This window comes from Cygnus atratus, chromosome 2 (assembly GCF_013377495.2).
Source record: "Cygnus atratus isolate AKBS03 ecotype Queensland, Australia chromosome 2, CAtr_DNAZoo_HiC_assembly, whole genome shotgun sequence".
NCBI classification, from domain to species: Eukaryota; Metazoa; Chordata; class Aves; order Anseriformes; family Anatidae; genus Cygnus; species Cygnus atratus.
Genome location: NC_066363.1, coordinates 117749633 through 117771645, shown reverse-complemented (window position 1 = coordinate 117771645; position 22013 = coordinate 117749633). Strand labels below are relative to the sequence as shown.

Here is a 22013-nt window from a genome sequence, read left to right as displayed (position 1 = left end):
TATCAGAATTAAAAACATATTCTTTATTAATTTGGGCCTTTTGATGTCAAGTACAAACCAGAGGCCTTTACTTATATATCTTTGAGTGGGTATTTTGGATTCTGAGTGGTCTACCCCAGAACATGGGAACCTGAAAGGTGCATTTACTGCACCTAAGAGCTGAAATTGACATTCCAACGCTCATAAAGAAGGATAATGGCAAAGTTCATAGCTATATGTGAACTTTGGTTATTTTCAAATTTACTTTCTCACTCTTTAATATCGATTTCTTTTTCTGGAACTGAAGTATTCTCGTGAATCGCTTTCACAGATAAAGTCTCAACTACACACAAACAGTTGTTGGATAATCTTTGTACATACACCTTGGCACTCTAGAGTGCAAGTTTCAAATTCAGTGATGTCTATTATTTAAGCTTAAGGATACTGCTAGCTATCGGTAGAACACAAGTGCAATGCTTAATCCAAGTCTATAGACAAAGAATTATTCTCTGTTGCTCAGAAGTGAAAACAATCCATGGCACATGCTTTACAAGATGATTTTGCACTATTGCTGAGTAACAACAAATCATATGTTATTATGTGATACAACAAAGGTGATTTAAAGCTATAACCATCCCTCAGTAAATAAAAGGCTTCCTATTGCTGCCATGGAGGTGGAAAAGGGACTGGTCTATTCTCTTCCAACACTGAAAGAACTTCATGTACTCCGCTACATGTATAAAATCTGAATTTACACAGTACAGGGGTGCACTTGATCATTATAATTGTTAAGGCATGAAAAATAATGAAGATTTTTTTAAATTATAAAATCAATGGTTCAACTCTGTGGTGTCACAGTCATATGGTATTTGTATTCACAGTAGCAAATAAAAGTGGGTGTGTTTTTTCTTGGAGCAGCTACACCATAAAACTGCTATGAAAATGTAAACTTTGATCCTAAATCAGTGTTGTTAGAAAACAAGATGATATTGCCTTTGGCAACATCTCAGAAGAAGACGAGACTGTTCATCAATGTTCATCATTCTCCTATGTAAAAACGCTCAATTTAGCATGCAAAGCAAAAACTGTGTGGTTTTGTAGAATTACTTTGCCAATTTTGTACAAGATACATAACCCATCCAAATTTTTATTTACAGACATTCAAGATATTTAGAATAGACTTTATTTAGAATTGAAATTTGTCAAGGAGACAGATTTCAGATTTAAAATATGTATCACCATCGTCTAACTCATCTGGCCTCCCACCTCAACAGCAGAAGTCTAACCTACAATGCACTTTGCAGCAACACACTGAGCTAGCATGGCTACCTCTGGAAGAGCATGGCTTAAGCATAGCTCTTTGCCTGGGTTTATTAGCCTCACTGAGAAGATAACATTTATGAGAAGCAAAACATATCTGCCTGGGCTCAATGCTGCTCTGAAAAAGCTACCCACTTCCCAGACTGAAGGTTCTTTCTGCAAGGCTGTGCACAGCTTGTTGAGAAATATCATCTACTTCAGCACAGTATCAGTATTGTTGGGAAGAAACTGCGTTGTAAGGTGCAGATTACCAGTGAAGTAGCTGATTCTGTGAAGAAATTATTCCTAGGAGACTTGATTATTAAGTTTATATAATTTCATTCATAAAAGTTCATAAAAAGTTAATATGCTTTTAGCATACAGTTTAAAACTTTGAGAATGACTGCTAAAAATTTTATTGTGAAAGTTCGGCTTTGATTTCTGATTTCTCACATACTGCTCATAAAAGAAAACCACAACCAGCCTGACTCTCCCTCCAAAAAAAAAAAAAAAAACACCCCACAACAACTTTTCAAAACTGAAGCATCCCCTTCCCAAAAGAATATATTTCAGCATTTGTTTCTTATTCACACAATACAGAATCTTAAATTGAGTTTATGAATAATTCAGCAGGTCAGAGGCTGAAGGAGAAAAGTATTATGTTCTTTATACTCTACTCCCTCAATAACACCTAGTTTAATTTCCAGAAAGAATTATAAATTGTAAGCATACTGTAAGCTATTTCTGAAGCTAAGGGAAACCATACTATTAGTCCAAGATATAACTCAGACTTTCAAACTCAGATTCAACTTCAATGGAGACAAACTTTTAAAATATGGTACTACAAAGTAGTTTACACAATAATCCCTATATTAGGGAACAAGCAACTACAATGATAAAAAGAAGAACAGCAAGAAAAAAATCTAGAAGGAAATGGTGAAAATTTTAGCATAAAGTAGTAGGAAATTGAAGGGAACTTGGGAATCATATATTATTGCATTTCATTATACATGTTTTAGTTTCATGATTCTTCACAGTGTGGTGAAACAGCATGGAAAATGGATCTCCATTTTAACTGATTTTTTTTTTTCTTTCTTTTACGTTTATAAACATGAATTAGCAACTTTTGATACTCTAAAGAAAACTAACTAAAGGGTGACTGTAACATTATAATGACATGAACTACATTATCATACCACATTATTGCCCAATTAGTCAGCTTGACTGTCTCTCTCTCTGTATTGGGTTTACATGACAAGGTTTTGATAGCAGGGGACTGCAGGGGTGGCCTCTGTGAGAAGAATCCAGAAGCTGCCCCATGTCAGATAAGGGCCAGTTTCAGCCAGTTCCAAAGGGACCTGCCACTGCCCAGAGCCAAGCCAATAAGTGATGTTGTTTGTGCCTCTCTAAGAGCAGATTTAAGAAAGGGGAAAAAAAATTAAAAAAAAAAAAAATGTGCTGCACAACAGCAGCTGGGAGAGCAAGGAGTGAGAACCAGCCTTGCAGACCCCAAGGTCACTGCACAAGGAGGGCAGGAGGTGCTCCAGGCACGCAGCAGCAGTTCCCCTGTGGCCTGTGGAGAGGCCCCTGGAGGAGCAGGCTGTCCCCCTGCCGCCCATGGGTCCCACATGGAGCAGATCTCCATTCTGCAGCCCATGGAGGAGCCCACGTGGAGCAGGTGGATGTGGCCTGGAGGAGGCTGCAGCCCATGGAGAGCCCTCGCAGGAGCAGGCCCCAGGACGGAGCTGCAGCCCGTGTAGAGGAGCCCACGCAGGAGCAAGGGGTCTGGGGTGAGCTGCCGCCCGTGGGGGACCCGTGATTGAGCAGTTTGCTCCTGGGGGATGGACCCCCATGGTACGGAGCCATGTGGGAGCAGTTCTTGAAGAGCCCTGCAGACTCAGTTCAGGAAGGACGGCATCCCGTGGGAGGGACCCCACGTGGAGCAGGGGCAGAGAGTGACCGTGAGGAGGTGGTGGAGACAAAGTGTTAGGGACTGACCGCAGCCCCCATTGTCCCGTTCTGCTGCGCCGCTTGGGGGGAGGAGGTAGGAGAGGGTGGATGGAGGGAAGGTGGTTTAGTTTGTTTTCTGTGTTCCTCACTTCTCTAGCTTGATAGTAATAGGTAATAAATTTCTCTATTCTCCCCATGCTGAGTCTGCTTTGCCTGTGATGATAACTGTTGAGTGATCTCCCTGTCCTTATCATAACACTTGAGCCCTTTTCATTCTATTTTCTCCCCCTTTTCCTTTGAGGAGAGAGAGGGAGAGAATGGTTGTGGTGGAGTTCAGCTGCCCAGACGGGTAAAACCACCACACTCTCCTGTAATATATTTCTTTCCTAAAAAAAGACCTGTCTGTCTTATTTTTGTTTTAGATATATGCCTGGCAGGAGCTACAAATTAGGTTTAAATAGAATTGTTTACATAGTTATGATGACACATTTCAAAAATATTTGCAATTGTGATATATTCTTTAGAAATATATCAGAATAGGGCCCCAATTAACCTCAACAGAGGTTAATGGCAATTTATACTAGTTGAGAAACACTGCTATTATTTGTATGATTATGGCATAATTTGCAACACATTTGAGTACTTATGAATGGCAGTTTTAAGCTGCAGCTCTGTTCTCAAAATTATATCACTGCATAATAAGATAAACCTGCACAAAGCTGGATTATCATTTATATGAAATATGAATATTCACATATTCACAAATATTCACATATTCACAAATATGACTGCATAAAACAGAATTTTAGTAAACATTTGCAGTTGATGCCTTGATTTTGAACCCCTGCTTTTTTTTTTTTTTTTTTTTTTGCTCACAGAGAAATGAAACAACTTTTCAGAGACAAATTTTAACACTAGTTATTCAAAACAGATTTTATATGAATCTGCAAATTGGTGCATAAAAGCAGTAATGGATTTCTGAATGACAAATAGGGAAACCAAGGCCAGTTATATTAAAAATTGTTAGTTTTTGTTTTATTTTCTTTCCAAACTGGGATATGGAAAGAGAGGCAAGAAAATAAAGAAAAAAGGTGAAATCATAGGTGTGTGCTCCACAATGAAAAGCTATCGTAAGATAGCTGTTTGTCCACTTTATCAAATATGCTATAATTGTTCAGTCCCAGGAAATTAATATTTTGAGTTCTTAACTGCTACTTTGAACATCAGTTGAGTGATACAAAAGGTGAAAATTAAAAATCTTAGATTAAGTGTTTTAGAGAAAGTCTTTTTAGAAGATATGGGAGCAATTCTGAATAAATGTAGTTCTAAAACCCAAGAGAAAAGAAAAAAAAAAAACTTTATTAGGGATGCTCCAGCATGAATCAATACAAATATAAACAAATATAAATATAAATATAAATAAATATAAATAAATATATATAAATATAAAATAAAATATAAATATAAATATAAATATAAAACAAACAAATATAAAGTGGCTTCTTGGCTAAAAGTTATTTGAGAAAATCGCCATATCTTCTTTTACTGATGTAGCAGAAAGCTACACAGTAGTGCACATTATTTGCTTCTGCAAATAATGTTATAGTTATATGAGAAAGACAAAGTATCTTAAATATTTAGTAGCAGAGGATATATGTTGTTGCAAATTTTATACAGAAAAACTACATTTTTACATTTACATTTTTCAGCACAACAATCGGAGCTCAAAAGGTAAGAATATCTCCTGTAAAAGGTAGCAGAGTGCATCAACCTCAAGATAAAAATTTAACCTTCTCAGGCTCCTCCTTCAGTGATGGTAATATGTATTAAAACTGACAGAAATATGGCTTTTGCAAAATGGATCTTTGTTATTGTATACTAGCTCAGTCTATCTGCAATGTTGGCTTATAGGTCAGAAGAGGGGTAGTATATAAACAATTGTAGACTAACAGTTGTCTAAATAACAGTAATAATAACAATAATAGTAAAAAACAACAAAACAACAACAACAATAATAATAATAAATACTGTCATGCTTGTGTTCACAGGAGGATGCAGAAAATGAGTGAATGGAAATTGAGTATTAGCCAATATTTGCACAGGGTGATACAGTAATAGGATTTTTGTAGGAGTGTGTACAGAAGAACTCATGGCAACCTCAACTAAAATTGTTCCATCCACACATATTATTTATGATTTGAAAATTAAAATAACCACTAGGATTAGGTGAATTATAATTGTGTGGGCTTTTTTCCTCCTATTGTAAATCAAAATACATTTTTTTTTTTTGCCACATGAGAAAGAATGGTTATCTGTAAATATAACCACTCTGATATTCAATAAAAATCCATTAGTAATCTGTACCAGAATGTCATCCAACTCTGCTCTGTCAACTTACAATTGAGTAGATATCCAAGAAACAAGAAAAATGTGAAAAAAAGAATAAAGTACCAGAGGTACAGCTTATACCAATTAGCACTCTCAGTGTACTCTCACTCCTGCTTATTGCAAGGACAATTTAATTCATGTAAGGTGTTCTTACGTTATCCAATAACACAAGACAGTAAGAGTATCTAAATAGCTGTTTTCTCCTTGATCTATACATTGTTCATCTTCTTTTGTCCATGAACTTTAGTTAACAGCTATATGTCATCTAGCCATAATAACTCAGAGCTGGTCTCTTCTGAACTTTAGATTGCAAGCTGCGTGGGAACATCAAAAGGAGATTTACAAAATTACATACATAAAATAATAATAATTTTAGAGTTCCAGGAGGCCAGAGAATTTCTTAAATTGCGTGTTAATGTACCAAAAGGTACTCATTAAGGCAGTTGTTCTCACCTGTATTCTTTCAACTTCTAAAAAAGTTGCAGTCTGGAAGGCTTTTTCCCATAGTGTTAGGTCAGACTCTAATTCCACAGAAAAGTAAAGATCTTCTCCAGATTCAGACTGGACACCAAAACAATGTTTCCGACGATCCAGTAGATCACTGTCCTGATGAAAACGTGAAGTTATATAATCTGACATACATCAACTATTTTTTATTGCAAACATCCGTGCTCCAAACCTAGCATGTCTAAATGACATTTTTAATTTTGCCACGCTGTAGTAACTAATGAGGGATGAGGAACTGAAAATAAGAGTTTTGGTCTAAACATTGACATCTCAAAGAATTTTAAACAGGACCCCAATATTCAGGATGGTACAGAAAAACAGCATATCTGGCATATTTTTCAATATCTTAAAAAATCACTTATCAGCTATATGCCTTTAAATTAGATAAATTATAGAAAAAGGCAACTACTTTCTATTCACACGAGAACACAAAGATCAGCTTCTCTGACCTATTTGACTCTCCCATGCTAGTCTGAAAGGCTGGCAAAAGGAAGCAAGAGATTTATTTAAGCATTTGATAAGTCCATCTGTCGTATTTTGCCTATGGAGACTAGATAAATCAAATCCTCACTTCTAATGTTTACAAAATCCACTGTAAAATTTATCTATGGCTGCATATTACCATTAGAGACCATATTGGAAGCCAGTGGTTAGGTTGCTGGCTTTGGAACTGGAGAAGGAAGTTACTTTTGGCTTTACTTTCAACATAACAACGTACAGAGATGTCAGATTTCAGAAATATATAGCATTTAGAGATTGCTAGCATTTGTAATTGGCACTAAATCAAAAATAACCAAGTTAATCAGAAAATCCATCACTTAAATGTTATTCAATTATTTTTTTTTCTTTTCCTGAAAAAGTAGAGGATGCTTTATGCTAAAATTCTGGCATGTAATTCATCCTTGTGAAAAATACACTTGCAGAAGCAGTTTTAATTAATGTTGTCTGTACTACAGCAAAGCAGCTGTCACAAACCACAGGCTCACCAGCTGTCCTTGCAAACAGTTCTGGAAATTTGGATATATGTAGCCTGCAACTTCTACAATGCTACTCAGTTGCAGAGGGCACAGTTGAGATCAGTAAAGGACTTGCAGGACAGCATCATCATCTGGTTATACCCAACTCAAATAAACCAAGGGGACCATAATTAGTGGATACAAGCTTTATATTGTTCAAGCCAATTCTCTCTGGGGCAGATGACCAGGAACTTAAAGCTGTCAGAGTAAGGAAATAAATGAAACAGGAATCTCTATGAAATTTTTACACTTGAGCAGGTAAGTCGGCGACGGTAGAGTACGCATTATTTCCCTCCTTTCTTTTCATTCAGTGGATATATGACTGACTTGCGCAAGGTTTAGGACAGCAGGCACTCGTGGATGCTCTTGGTTCAAAATTGCTTTAGTGTCTAGAAAAAGGCAGCTGTAGAGACAACACAAGCTCTCTTTGCAATCATCATGACAAAACTGAGTTGTTCAGATTTTAAAAAGACCAACAGTTGTGAAGCAATCATCTCCTTCTTTACCTATCTTTCATCAAGTCCTAACCTCTACAGCATTAAGTAATGGATGGAAAAAAAACAGAATGAACATAGGTTGTTAGATCTTAAAAACAGCATTTCCGAAAATAAATATTCTCCCAAATTAACATCTTTTTCCAGGTGTTGAGAGGGCTATGTATTTGAATTAGTTAGATATGACTAAACAACAGCCTGTGTCCTATGACAAATACTTTTGTCTAATTCTCTCTGGCCCTCCACCTCGGCCCTTCACATAAAACTAAAGTGTCAATTCCACTCACATCAGGTTTTCATAATGTCTAGGTTGCTGTCAACGGCAACTATGCTCTACTGCATGCTTAACCTCAAAGTGCACAGAACAGCAGCACTATGACAAGTGTTTCACCTTGTGAGTATGTGTAGCAACATAAAACATATCACCTAGCACCTGATAATACAAACCCCATCAGTAGGAACTGGATGAATAAAAGTGCTCACTCCTTCAGGAAAGAACAGCTACTTCATACAGTGTAACAGTACATCTTGCCTAACAGGTCTTAAGTGGGGTCTGAAATTCATTAGAGTCCCAGAGCTACCTACGCCTGACTGAATGGATCTATTGGTCCATAATCAAAAGGACCTATTCAGCATGGAGTTTAACAAAACTAATGTATAAGGTACATATCATTCCCAGGGAAGGATTTTCATACCTATAACCTCGGATGAAACTAAAAAACACCTCAACCTCATCTTCAACTATTCTTAACAATAGCCAATAGAGAAAAAAATAATAATTCAACTGTGCCTGAAACTGGCATTTTTTGAAACAACTCTATGGAACTATGTGGGATCACAGGAATCACTGTCACTAAAAGCAATTGAACTAACAGGCCCTGTTTTTAAATGGAAGGAAGTGTAATTCTTGGTTCCAGAATACCTACCTGTGTTTAGCTGGGTACAGTTAAGGTTTGATGTTTTTAAGTTACACTGTGAGACTCACATTCTCACTGTCTTTTTTTTCCTATTGCGAAGAATATGTTGGCTGTGAAAAAGTGTTGATTTCTTTTAGAAACTGTGAAAACGGAAGTGTTAATAGTTACACTGACACTGGTCTCTGATAAAATGTGTTTGAAAAGTGCAAAAACCTCAGAACAGTCTTTTGAAGTGATTAAATAAAGGCTTTTGTATTTTATTACCAATATTGCTAGCAGTAATTGTACTAAATTTTATTAAGTATTTCATCAATCCTAGAAGATGAAACAAGAAAGAAGAGAGAAACTGGATTTGGAATATTAAGCCATGGTTTTGCTATTTCTATATTAAAATGAGGACATACTTGGATTTAGAGAGGATCTAATCAATATTAGATAGCATTTCCTCTCGGTGGCTTACATACAAAAAATTTAGAATATTTCAACTACTACATCAAATTGTGACAAATAACATACACAATATATTCATTAACAAAACAGAGTAATGCAAAGTAATAAAAATGATGAAAAGTAAAGTTCAAAACAAAACTTCTTCGTACCAGAAAAATAGCATAGAAAAATAATTTGAAATATTACAGGAACTTAACTTTTCTTATTTGGAATGAAAACAAAATTCAACATAAACATTTTCCACAGAACAAAAATTTATTTATTTTTAATTAATTGTAATCTGATGATCTCTATGTATATGTGATTTTGATATCCATGTCTATGGTTAAATGCATGGTAAGAAAAGTTCCAGTCAACTATATTTAATTGGTATATTTTAGTTTACAATGTGTTGTCACCATACAAATGAGATATTCATTTCCTTCTTAGCGGTATTTTGTTCTATGTTTAAAAACAATTTGATGACTCTGCAAGGCTCTCTTTAGTATCGCTTCTGCTCCCTTTTGCTATGAGACCTTTCTTTAAGTTTTCATTTGTACTCAAGTATGTAAAAAGTGAAACCTATATACCATATCATAGATTTAAACATGTTTTCATTTATAGATATAGATAGATGTAGGAAACAATATGTATACAAAGTTAAAAGACAGCTGTTCAAATATCCTTGGAAAAGTAGCAATATGAAATTTTGTCTTAGGAATACAACTATAAACCTGTCAGGAGTCCTAAACTCTGCAAATTTAGGATAAACCTGACAGGAGTCTCAAAAACAAGCCTGGATTAAGAAGGAAGCTTCACTAATTGACTTTTACAGAATAGTTACTTCAGTTACAATATGTTGTATCCAGTTCAAAAGCTGGAGAACCTGTATTTTTATAACCACTCACTAGTCAATGATGGACATTAGCTAATTTCATGTTATTTTGTAACTACTCTTTCATACTGCTAATGATCATCTGTACCATTTGTCCCTGATGTTCTCAGTATGAATTAATATAGACGCTCTGAAGAGGAACAGTCACAAAGCTTGTAGCACTATGCTAATTCCCTACTGGAAGGAAAGTAGCCCTGCTGAAGGATGAGCTGTGAGGAAAGTCTTTGGCTTACACCCAGCTTCAGGGTAATCCAGCATCTCTGCTGACAGTATGGTATGATTCCTGCTTGCCTAATTAATAATGATGTCCATGTTAAGTGAGAGTAATAAATTTGTCTAAAGGGAACCAAGCATGGCTCATTAGGCAGGTCCTTTCAAATTAAGGCAGAGTACTTCTTTATCACTGAGTAGTGACATCATATTCTCTTCTGCAGAGGGAATCTTTCCTCCTTTAAAATACTGCCCTCTCCAAAAGCAACAGTACTTCTTTTAGATTACTTGGATCTTTTCATTTTATGTGCAATGGATCCACCGAATATTCATATTTTAGCTCTTAGCTAAATTCACTAAGGTGCAAGAGACCCTTAACTTTTACTACAGTCAGGGAAAGCACTGTTCTATTCTATAAAGGTCAAACAAAACTAAGTCTACCTGCTTCATGCTCATGGCATGACTTTTATGCAAAAGGAGATACTCAATAACTGCCTGGAATACTGGTTTACCTGTTAAATATAGGTTATATATAATATACAAAGTAATTTGGAGGTTGAACTGTAGTACTAGTGATGCTGGTAAGCAGTTTTTGGTGTGAGCAACAATCTGTGTAAGATGTTCAAAACCATCTCAATCATAGTTATTTACATACACAAAAAAAAGACCTTGACATTTAAGTAAGTTTTATTTCCACTGCAAAAATGATGTAAACAATAATGTTTGCAATATTAGCTATAGTTCTTAATAATGCATCAATGAGAAAATAAACAAAACTTGTGTGGTTTTTTTTTAACTACTTTAGACATTCCTGAAATAAAAAGATATCTGTCCTATCATAAACAAGATTCAAATCTAGCATCTAAACTCTGAAGACAAAAAGCTCTCTCCCATCAATTCAAGAATGACTCTAAAATAATACCAAAGTAACTGTAAAAAATAATCACATCATGCCTTTGCACCTGCTGGCATCAGTGCCCTGATTATTTTACTGTTTTTGCCACCTTTCACTTATTATCTCCACCTACATAAACAAAATACTTCTTTCTAAGGGATACTAATGATCTATTTCTTTATCTGAAACTTTGGGAACACTTTTCTCAAGCATCACCATTAGTTGCTATGGAGATGTTTCTAATAGCATTTACAGGCAGCAGGGAACAGATTCACTCAATTGAAAAAAAGAGATACTCTTTCTCCAACTTATCCTCATTAATCAAATAATAATGAAAAAAAACCCACCCTATGTCATCTGCATGCAGGCATATGTCTTGGGTTTTTTTTTTTTTTGGACCCTTCTGAACTTTAAAGTCAAAAAACATGAGGAAAAAAATGTTGCAATTGTATAAATATATGTATTTAAATTGACACAGAATGTCAGATAAACAAAACAATGGGTAGAATATTTTTTAATGTTCAAATTTTGTGAAAATATGCATTCTGAAGGGGAAAAATCATTACAAGTACAGGATAAATTTTAGCTTCAATTAAATTTCCATTAGAAACATCTTTGTGGTTGCTTGAGAGAAACGACGTTCATTCCTTGTAACCTAATAGGTAAATCACTAAGCTCGAATGTAAAATTAATTTCCTATTCTGCCTCATGAAAAGATGATGCAGGCTCAAAGACTTATTTTATTCAGAGAAAGAGTCTGAATATAGGTTTCTCCCGAGTCAGTGCCATAATTGTACCTGTTTGTTCCTTAATAACCTCCACCCAGAAATGTATTCATTTTAATGCTATATGAGGACAATTTTCAGAAGTTTTTATAAAGGCAATTCATCTTTGAGGCAAATAACAAAACAAACGAACAAAAACCTATTTTAATACTTTCCAGAGAAGCATTGGTAGTTGTTTTCTCCTAAAGAAAAATCAGAGTGCAAGGTAATTACAAGCAAAAACTTAAAATGTGCTGATGGCCTCTTTGGAGAGTTATTAAAGTATTGTACCTTTCCAAACTCTGAGGCATTATTGGCTGGAAATGAAATTTGAGAACAGATCCCAGAAGAGTAAACATTTCAATAACCGATAGCAATGCTCATATATTAGCATTCTAAGCCCTTGTTTACAAGTTTCTCTAATTTAAGTAATTGTGCTTATCATTTTTTCCATACTAGTTGCCAGCCTAAGGATATTTTTTATGTTCAACTTTAGTTAAAACAGCTCAATCAGTTCTTTGAAATAATTTAGGAAAAATATGAAATTGTTTCATACATGTCATATACAAACAAACGAATGAACATACAAAGAAAGAGAACCAACCCCTGAAACACCTTTGTGGGCTGTTCTGGAGCATACATCCTTTGTAACTGCAGTGTCTGCTTCTGGTATGGGAGGAAACATTCACTGTCCTCAAAAATAAATCAAGATCTACTGCAAAATACAGACATTCTGAGCAAAATTTGACTGCTACTGTTTTGAAGATTTCTTTCTGAACATGTTCTATCTCTATCATGTAAGGAAAGAAGAATTTTCCCTGCTTTTCCCAGCTGTTAGGGGATGTTACGTTACTGCTCATAAGAAATGAGAACAGGATACACTATTCTTCCTTCAAGTGGCTATGCAACTCTGCAAGAAACGAAAAGAAGCACCTGCTTCAAAGACAAACTGGAAGGAGAAATCAGGTGGAAGAAAAGTCCTTATAATTCTTACATGGTTATCTATATGTTTGTTTGTTTTCCAACCTTAGATGCATTTGTTTTAAAGGTAAGAAAAGGTCTTTTAAATATCTACCTTGTAAAGGGCACAGATATTGGAAGAATAAGAATTAAATTTCTTAGAAGAGGGAAGAACTGATGCCTTTAACCAACAGAGAGATTGCAAGAATCATTTAAGTATATATCTTCTGTATTTGTTATTCTTTTCCCTTTCTTTCTGTGTGTTTATCTTATTATTTCTTCCAGGAAGCAGGATCAGACTCTAACGGTGGCTGCCACAGCCAAACTCAACTGAGTTTTCCCAAGAGTAGACAGTTTATACTATCTACTGATATATATCTACTAAAATATAATATTATACAAAATAATAATAATAATAATAATCCCCCCTCCATTAAAAATATATATCTAAAATTAAAGAGAAACAGAACCTTATTTAGAAACTTTACATTTGAAACGTCTTCCTTTTCTGAATCAAATAAAAATTTATGAAGTCTTTATACAGTGTTAGTTGTCATGCAATAATAAAACTGTCTTCTTTCAAAAAAGGCCCATTGAATGTATCCAAATTAACAACACAACAGAAATAGGAATTCTACCACTATGTACCCATCAAAGAGAAATGAATTGACATCACATACAGAACCACAGAACAAAAGGAAGATCAGGTCAGAAGTGTGGTCATCTAGTACGCATCTCTATTCAAGGCAGGCGCAGCTACACACCTGCTTATGCTTAAAAGGATACAATGATGGAAATTCAACAGCCTTGGTAGGAGCTGTATTTCAGTACTGAATGACACTAGCACCTGACAGTTTTCTTTGTTGTATAGCTGAAGACAACTTAATGATGGTTTTAATGCCGGTGGACAAGGAGAACATTTATGACTTCTACTTTTATTGTTATCTTATAACACAACTGTAATACAAGTTAAAGTGGGAACAGAACCTCTTTTCTTTGGAAACATTAAATATACTTAACATATAGAGCAGCAGGACATAAAATTACTTCAACTACTTAGAAGTGAAACACTCAACAATTTAGCACTTTTTTACAAGTGTCAAAATTGGCTGAAAATGTAATGTTCCCTAGATGCAGTATTAACCTGTTCATAAAAGGGATCCATTACTTATACCTCCTAAGCAGTTTTGAATTTGCATAAAGTACTTTATTGAAATCGTACCAAGATGTAAGCCTTAGCCATTGACCAAATTATATTGATAATACACCTCAAAATATAGTCTGTACCTTCACTTTAAATATTTATGAGTCTATTGGCATTCATTTTAAACTTTATATTAATATATATACATTTTATGTAGTTTCCTATGATTCTATATCATCCTTTTCCTATTAAAAATATCTGAAGCAATATTAGAAATTATTTTTTTCCCACAAAACACAACGTCTATTTTTCCTAGATGAGATCTGGATGTTATGTGACTTATTGGGGATGAAGAACAAAATTACAGGACATTCAATTGGGAAAAATAACGTAGTTGCATTTGAGCAATTTATACACTAACAGCTAAAAAATGAGGGAGGAAACACAAGTCATCTGAGATACCGAGTTGATCCTAATTACTACTATAGTAAGAAAAGTATAGCTACACTGATGTGAATGATATCAGATATAAACATCAGTGATTCACCATTCTGACATACTGCCAGCATAGACTTCTTTTCATAACTACCATCACATTTCAATTCAGATCTGATATGACACCTGAATAAGCTTCCTGTTTTATGCTAAATAAAATATGCTGTTTATTGTAAATCTCCAAATGTTTTGCACAACACAGAGGGGAGTGACTCAAAGATAGAAAGCATTTTCTCACAATTATAACGAGGTGCTTGAATGAAGCTGAAGAGCATTCGTAACTCAAGTAAATAAAGCAAACTTGCTAGAACATAAATGTAATATTTTCTATTTTAATTCACAATTTACCTGAATAATTTCACCTTTTTTTTTCTATCGCCCTTGTGCAAGAAATTACTTAAATAACAAAGTTACTCAGCAATTTATCAAAGATACTATAATCCTTTTTTAAATATACACACACATGCACCTGCACACAGACACACACATTCAAAAGATGCACACAAGTTAACTGCACATCAAAAATGTAGGAGGTACCAAAAGACATATTCAATTCAACCAGCTTTGAAGTGCTGGAGAAGCCAAGGCCATCTGCTTGTTTCTAAAGATAGTTAAATATGGCTTCAATTTTTGAATTCTTGATCAATCCTAACATTGGAATTAGCTGGCTATTAATGGGTCTTTACTCCTCAAAATAGAGGACTGGGTGAAACAAGATTCTTCCAGAATAAAATAGCAATATTTATTCATAGCAAATAGTACATTTTCACCAATTCTGTTGAAAATGAATCATAGATACATTTTAATGTCAGAAGTGATATCATCAAATTATCTTGCCAGAAAACTTCTTTAACATGGATTGTAGATTTTCATTCATATGCTGTGTTGATGTCCAAGTAGTATCAGTTTGAATACAATTGGTACAAAAAGGAAAGTGGTTTAAAAGTATCACTTTCTCTTATCAGTTTATTCCACTGATTCCATTCATCAGAACTGTTATAATTTCTAACTTCTTCCCAATTTGAACTTGTCTAGCTTTAGTTACCGATTGTTCTTGCTACCTGTTTCTTTTAAGGGTTAAAGAGTTCTTCAGTGCCCTCTATTCTCTCTCTGTTAAGGTACTTGCACCCCATAATAACAGACCTATTACATTTTTATTAACTAGTTCTTATGCCTATCAATTCATATATCTTTCCTCCAGACCTAAAGTTATTTGTATTTTCATTAATGTCCCTTTTCCTTTGAACATAGACCACTGCTATGTTTGCCATTATTTCACAGTGAATAATTTAGTCCAATATAATTAAAATGTGATTATAGTACTCATTCTGCTTTACTTAATTTGCATGTCAAAAATTAACATTTCAATCCCAAAATATTGACTATGAAGACTTTTATACTTGTAATATACATATTTTTACAAGGTAGTTTGAAGGCTTTCTACATATTTTTTTTTATTTTTTTTTTATTTTTTAAATAATACACTTGTTCTGGTGGTGTTTGAATGTGATATTTTATTTTATTTTACTTTTTAAATTGCAAATATTAGGGGATCAGTGCTCATTTGCTGAATTTATGTCAAAAAAACTTTTTCAAAGTCAAAATAAAGCATTTTAAAATCTGCTTTTACGCTTCAATTTTTACTGTTGTATCTGATTATTTAGAAGGTTGTAATCACATTAAGAATACTGACTTATTGTTGTGTATAAATTAAGTCTCCTTGTAATCTAATAAAAAAAATACAGTGACAACAAAATAGGGGTTTACTATGTGGTCTATAATAAATATGAATCCACTAGTTTTAAGCCATATAATAACCTCTGTCATCTCTGATTAAGCTGCAGGAGATTCTGCCTTTTAAGTGCCTTGAGGATGAGAGAACTGTAAAAACTGAAAATGTTACCTCGGTTTCATATAGTGTTCATGAGAAGCCTTTGGAATGGACATAAAGGAGGACATATACTCCACACATGCAGGCAACTGTGAAGAAAACATTGGTCATGGTGACAGCTGATTTCTGAGTTTTCTTTAATGTGTTGGGCTATATTCCCTTTTTGATGACTAAATCAGTGAAGTCCTCTGCTGGCTGTAGATGTTAATATTTATTTAGTGCTTTTAATATTTCACTGTCACCAGAAGTAGCATTCTGTCAGATTAAAAAAATAATGAAATATTAATGTGTATTCAGTAGGATCTGGCAGTTCTTGTTCTCCACTGTACCGCTTCTGTCATAGAGAGAAACTTCAAGTTTCTCTAACTGAGGAAAATTACAATACTATTTAAAAGGACAAACTTAAGTCTCTCTAATTATTTTCTTTTTCTGGTTCACCAGAAGTTCATCAGAATTTTAGTTAGAATTAGGAAGTGGAAGAAGGAAAAAAAAAATAAAACATGTTTTCAGACAGATTTACTAGTAAGGTCTCTTCCTGTTGCATGAGGGACATTTATCAAAGTTGCCAGAATACAGCAGCAGAAAATACTACAGTGCTTGGGTGAAAGTTTCATGCTAGTATACAATGATTATAGGTCTAAATATGGAAAAAGTTTTTGAAACATCTCATTCCAATCTAAACAAGCCAGATATGCAGATACATTTTGATTAGTAAGTGGTCTGATAACATTTGCTAATTCACTTTCACAAAGACATGACTCAAGACCCATATCCCTCCTGTTTCCACAGCGATAGTGCAGCAGTCCTGGTGAACACATTCAGTCCTTCATGTAGACAATATATCTTATCCACCTTCTAAGTACACTCAACAGCCTGATCAATGTAGAAGGAAACACAATTTGGAAACTTTAATTCTAAAACATTACTTCTCCTGGGCAAATTCATATGAAGGTTTACTCAGACCACTTGCAAGTCCTGCTGCTTAAAGTGAATATTGGCCACAGAAGCTGCATTTGTACTAATAAATAAAGCATGTATGGGACTGTTTGCTCTCACCATAGTTGCTGGCAAGGACCATTCATACTGTGAAACTCTTTATCCTTCTTAAACAGGATGTATATGGGAAAACAGCTCGTTAGAAAATGTTTCTTCAATCGTGATAACATTGAAGCCACACCAAGAATTGTTTGGGTAAGTGCTAGGTGGTCCATTTGGTCCGAAATCCAAGGTAGCAATCATATTAAAAATAATTAAGAGTATGGGGTGTTCCACCATCTGGGAATGTTTTATGATACGTATATCTAGTAAATGAGTAGCCTGAATAATTTAAGTTTAGACATGAATGTGGAACTAAACCCACTTCAGAGACACTGAGTAACTATATTCTTCTGCAAATGGCATTATTATCTTCCTGGATTTATCTCTGCCCAATGAAATATGATTATCTCTTATGAAGTAGAAACACAGAACAATTCTATCTTCTCAATATTTCTGAAAAGAATGACATGAACTCAGTAGCTTCTTTGGAAGAACAGAAAGTGTAGGAGAAGGAATAGTCTGTAGTAGAAGAGTCCAGGTTTCTTTTCATCATTTTTTTTCATCAGGCTTTCCAAGTTATCATACTATCTATCAATCTCTGAGAATATTACCTCTTTAAAAACCTGTTAGTCTACCATTTTACCATCCAACTCATTCTCCAAGAGAAGCCAATTTATTATGAAAGCAGCATGAGAGGTACAATAAAAGGGATGAAGTTTGAAGGTGATCACAAAGTACCAAACTAACTTTTAAAAAAGTTGTCTCTGCTTTGGTAATATCCATGCAGACAATGTGTTTTGTACAAATGTGTCTAAAAACACACATTGCTAAAATTGAGACATTTATGATGCTGGCAGAAAAGCTTAACAAAAACTTGAGTCTCTACAGAAGCTCAATGTTGTAGTAGTAAAGGAAAGCTGTTTTTCTGGTTTCACTTGCTTTTACATTTAGTGAAACAATGCTTAAGTCCTATAGTATCTGCTATAGAAAACTAGAAGAAGGTGAAGATCAATACCCCAATGTCAGAAGGTATAATTTCAGTGAAGTGAATTTTATACTACTATTTTTTAATTATTTAGAGTCTTTAGGCAGACAAAAAATATTGTTTGAAACACTTCAATATCTTATGAGCTTGACTGTGCTTACAGACAATAAAGAAATAACTGAATGAGTTACATGATAAAGAAATACATCAGTGATATTCCTATACCACTTAAATTGGAATTGTCCCTATTCTGGGACATGCTCTGTTAATAAAGACTGAGAATGGAGGATCTACAGACAGTCTGAAGAACTAGGTGATAAGAAAGAAGAGCATATTTAATTTTTTTTTTTTTTTGTACTTCTGCACAACAGTGCCAGGAAGGTACTGGTTCAAGTTTTACTGCTTTGTGGGCTGACTTGGCTGACTGGTCTAGCTCTCGTCTTATATGACTAACTTCTGCTACACAGCTGAAAACAGAAAAATAAAATCCCTACATTCGTATACAAGAACAGCGGATAATGGAGAAGAGGAAAAAAAAGAAAATGGCAAAAAATGAATGAATGAGAAGTGTACCAACAAAGGAAGATTTCAGAGGGAAGGAAAATGAGGACAAGGTGCACGTCAAAAGTGAGATATTCCATCTCTCCCTAAGCCTGGCTGTGTTTTAAGAGCATTGTTCATATTACTGTCTCAGTGCAATGTCTTTACAGAGTGAATAGCTGTTTCTGTTAATTTTCTCCCTACATGACCACTGCTAAAGAATCAATGTTTACACACCCTTGGTAGTTAAAGGACATACCACTGTGAAGGGACGTTGCATTTAGAATGTGCTACTCCTTAACCAGGACTCCAGACCTCACAGCCAAACCAGTGGTACAAGAACTCTTACCTTTTCTGTTTCAGATTACTAGCAGGTGGATTTTTTGTTTGTTCTGTTTGTTTTAGTTTTTTTTTTTTTTTTTTTTTCAGGTTATAAATTTGCTTTCTTATTTTTGAAGTCACTGACATAAAAAAAAACAAACAACTGAATTTATTACAGCTGTTCCACCTCTAATCTGCCTCCTAAAGGACTGGAGTATGTACCTACATGAGCTACAAAAACTAGGAAATGTAGTATGTACATCAGTATAAGGTTTTCCCAAAAGGAAATACTTTTTTTTTTTTTTTAATAAGTTTGTTCATACTTCTTCATGATGCTAGCCTCTGCCTAGATGAAACTTCAGAAAAGACCAAATTAGCTCTTATATAACTTGGACCTAAATAAATAAATAAATAATAAAATACATAGGAAAGCACTTCAGATGAATGGAGACAACTTTTCATCTCTTTTTCCTCTCCTTCCCCACACGCTGAACATCTGGAAAACTGTTTTTCACTGTTTTAAAAACAGAGACAATATATATTATTTTTGAGTGAATTCAGAATGAAAAATTAAATACAATGTACCATAATGGCCCTATGCAGGTCGCTACTCACAAATTTAACTTTCTAAACATATTTCATTTGGCTTTTCTATTTATTACTGTTGAGGCAAACTGAAGAAATGGGGGGAAAAAAAGGACAAAAGTTTTCAGAATGGTATTCAGAGTTTTAAGGACTCTGCTGTCAGTCTTCATGCAATCTTACATTGCAACCATGAGTTGCATCAAGGTATTTGAAAGCAACAGAATTGATCCCTATTTCTTTTGCTCCTCATTTAGAAGAATAAATGTTATATTGGTTGAATGTGCCAGTAAAGTAAAACTATAAAACTTTTTTTTTCTTCTTTTTCCAGTAGAAAACCCATCCTGCGTTATGGAGAAATAAAATTGCTTTCCAGTCAAAATCAGTTTATTTCCAATTTTGCAATGCCTTTTGAAAATATTCCTTATAGGTTTTGGCTCTGTATCTAGTGACACCAGGACTTCTGATATTGACTTCAAAGGAATAAAATTTGATCTTTTTCTGCAAGATGGTCACATGGATTTTCTAGTTGCAGTGTTATACTCTGGCTTCTCAACTGCTCTGACAAAGTGCTATTTTATTTTACACTTTTTAATCATACCTTGAGAATCTTGCACATTATCTCATAAACTGAAAATGTTTTCTCAGCTCTTGTCCAATCCCAGGTTGTGACCTTGGAAAAAAAAAAAAAAAAAAAAAAAAAAAAAAAAAAACAGGAAAAGAAAGCAAGTTATTTTTCTTTATTTCAAGAATTAAGTTTATTAAAAATAAATAAATAAATAAATAAATAAATAAATAATCTATCCCTAAAACTTCCTACCTTTTACATCCAGTATGGTTTATTTTGAGCAATAACTACCAGGTACCAGACTGTTGCATCCAGACAGTGCTGAGGAGATATCCTGCCTATTTCCTTGTACCTTCAAGTAGCTTTGCATGCAGGCTGCTCTATACCTATGCTAGTGGGGGTTGCATTGATGTGCCAACATGATACAGCCCTTGAATGGGCTCACAGAGACCCATTCCTCCCCACTTCTTTACTTATAACAAGTGATTTGCTCTAATCACCTACATTGTTTGCAAAGGTCCAAAACCATAAAATAGAACCCTCCAACCTTGCAGTGTCCTAGACACTTACTATATATATCTTGCAAACTAGGTGAAAAAACTAACAAGAAACAAAACAGGCAAATCTACATTTCCTTTTTTCCCTACCAAGATGAATCTTCTCCTAAATTCCAACAAATTGAGATTTGAATAATAGTCTGTTGCTCCTTGTTTTCTCAGGACTTAACAATTGCTTTTAACAGTATCAAATTTAAGCAACTATTTTCAACAGAGATACATAGAGCTTAGTAAAAGGATGCAAGGGTACGCGATCATAGTTAGACAACGTAAAAAGGGATAGATTAATATATTTAATTGGGAAAAGTTCAACAGCAATCTATGAATAACTTTCCAAGAAAAATGCAAGAAGGAAAGAGGAGAATTAGTCACAGTCTCAATAGATCGAAGAATACACAAAACGGAATAGAAATAGAGGTTCTACATGAGAAAAAAAAAAAAAAAAGGCAAGAAGTAATGAACAATGGCCCAGCTCCAAAGGAAGATAGTTCTGTCATTAAAATTGTTAGAAGAGATAAAGAGGTTGAAGAAGTTTGTTTTTCAAGATTTAGAAATACAAAGCTCTTTGAAAAATATATCATAAAATAGTATCCACAGCATAAGAGGAAAATATTACATAAGACAAATTTATTTTTCATCTAAAGAGAAAATCACCATGAATAGACACAGTATTCCTGAATAACATATATAGGTTTGGATGCCTTGGTATAAAACTTTCTTGATCAATTCAATTTTGTGATGTATGATAGAATTCTGTCCCTAACTAATTTTTAGGTATACAGGCTATTAAAATTGAATCTCTTTTGAGGAAATTACTGTCAAGAATTAAAAGTTCAAAATATGGTGTCATCTATTGGAATTTTATTTGTTTGCAGTCATCTTCAAATACACTTTTTACCATCTTATTGCAATATGGGTATTAAATAAGATATCTAATGAAGGAAGTGACAAAATACTGAGAGTCAACAAATTATGTTTTATATAGAGTGAGGAAGTGAAGAAATATTGGAAATATACATTCTTTATGAATGAAGAAGCTATTTAGACAAAAGACATGTAAAATTTTTTGTCAAAAAAAAAAAATCTATTTCTACTGTGGACAGAAAATGAAATGAACTTTTTCACCATGATCAGAGGAATGGGAAGATGAGTCTTGCTACAGCTCCACTGAGCCCAAAGCACCAGCTAT

At 34.3% G+C, this 22013-nt stretch overlaps 1 protein-coding gene across 7 annotated transcripts in view; it reads right to left on the bottom strand.

The window, feature by feature from the left end:
* SNTG1 (syntrophin gamma 1) overlaps positions 1-22013 on the bottom strand; it is a 368908-nt gene that overhangs the window by 28776 nt on the left and 318119 nt on the right. For all 7 annotated transcript variants that reach the window (XM_050708869.1, XM_035553170.2, XM_035553173.2 and 4 more), the window contains 2 exons: positions 20301-20372; positions 6070-6222 (listed from right to left, as the gene is read on the bottom strand). In XM_050708869.1, coding sequence (XP_050564826.1) covers positions 6070-6222; positions 20301-20372 — 225 coding nt within the window. The remainder of the gene's footprint in view (positions 1-6069; positions 6223-20300; positions 20373-22013) is intronic.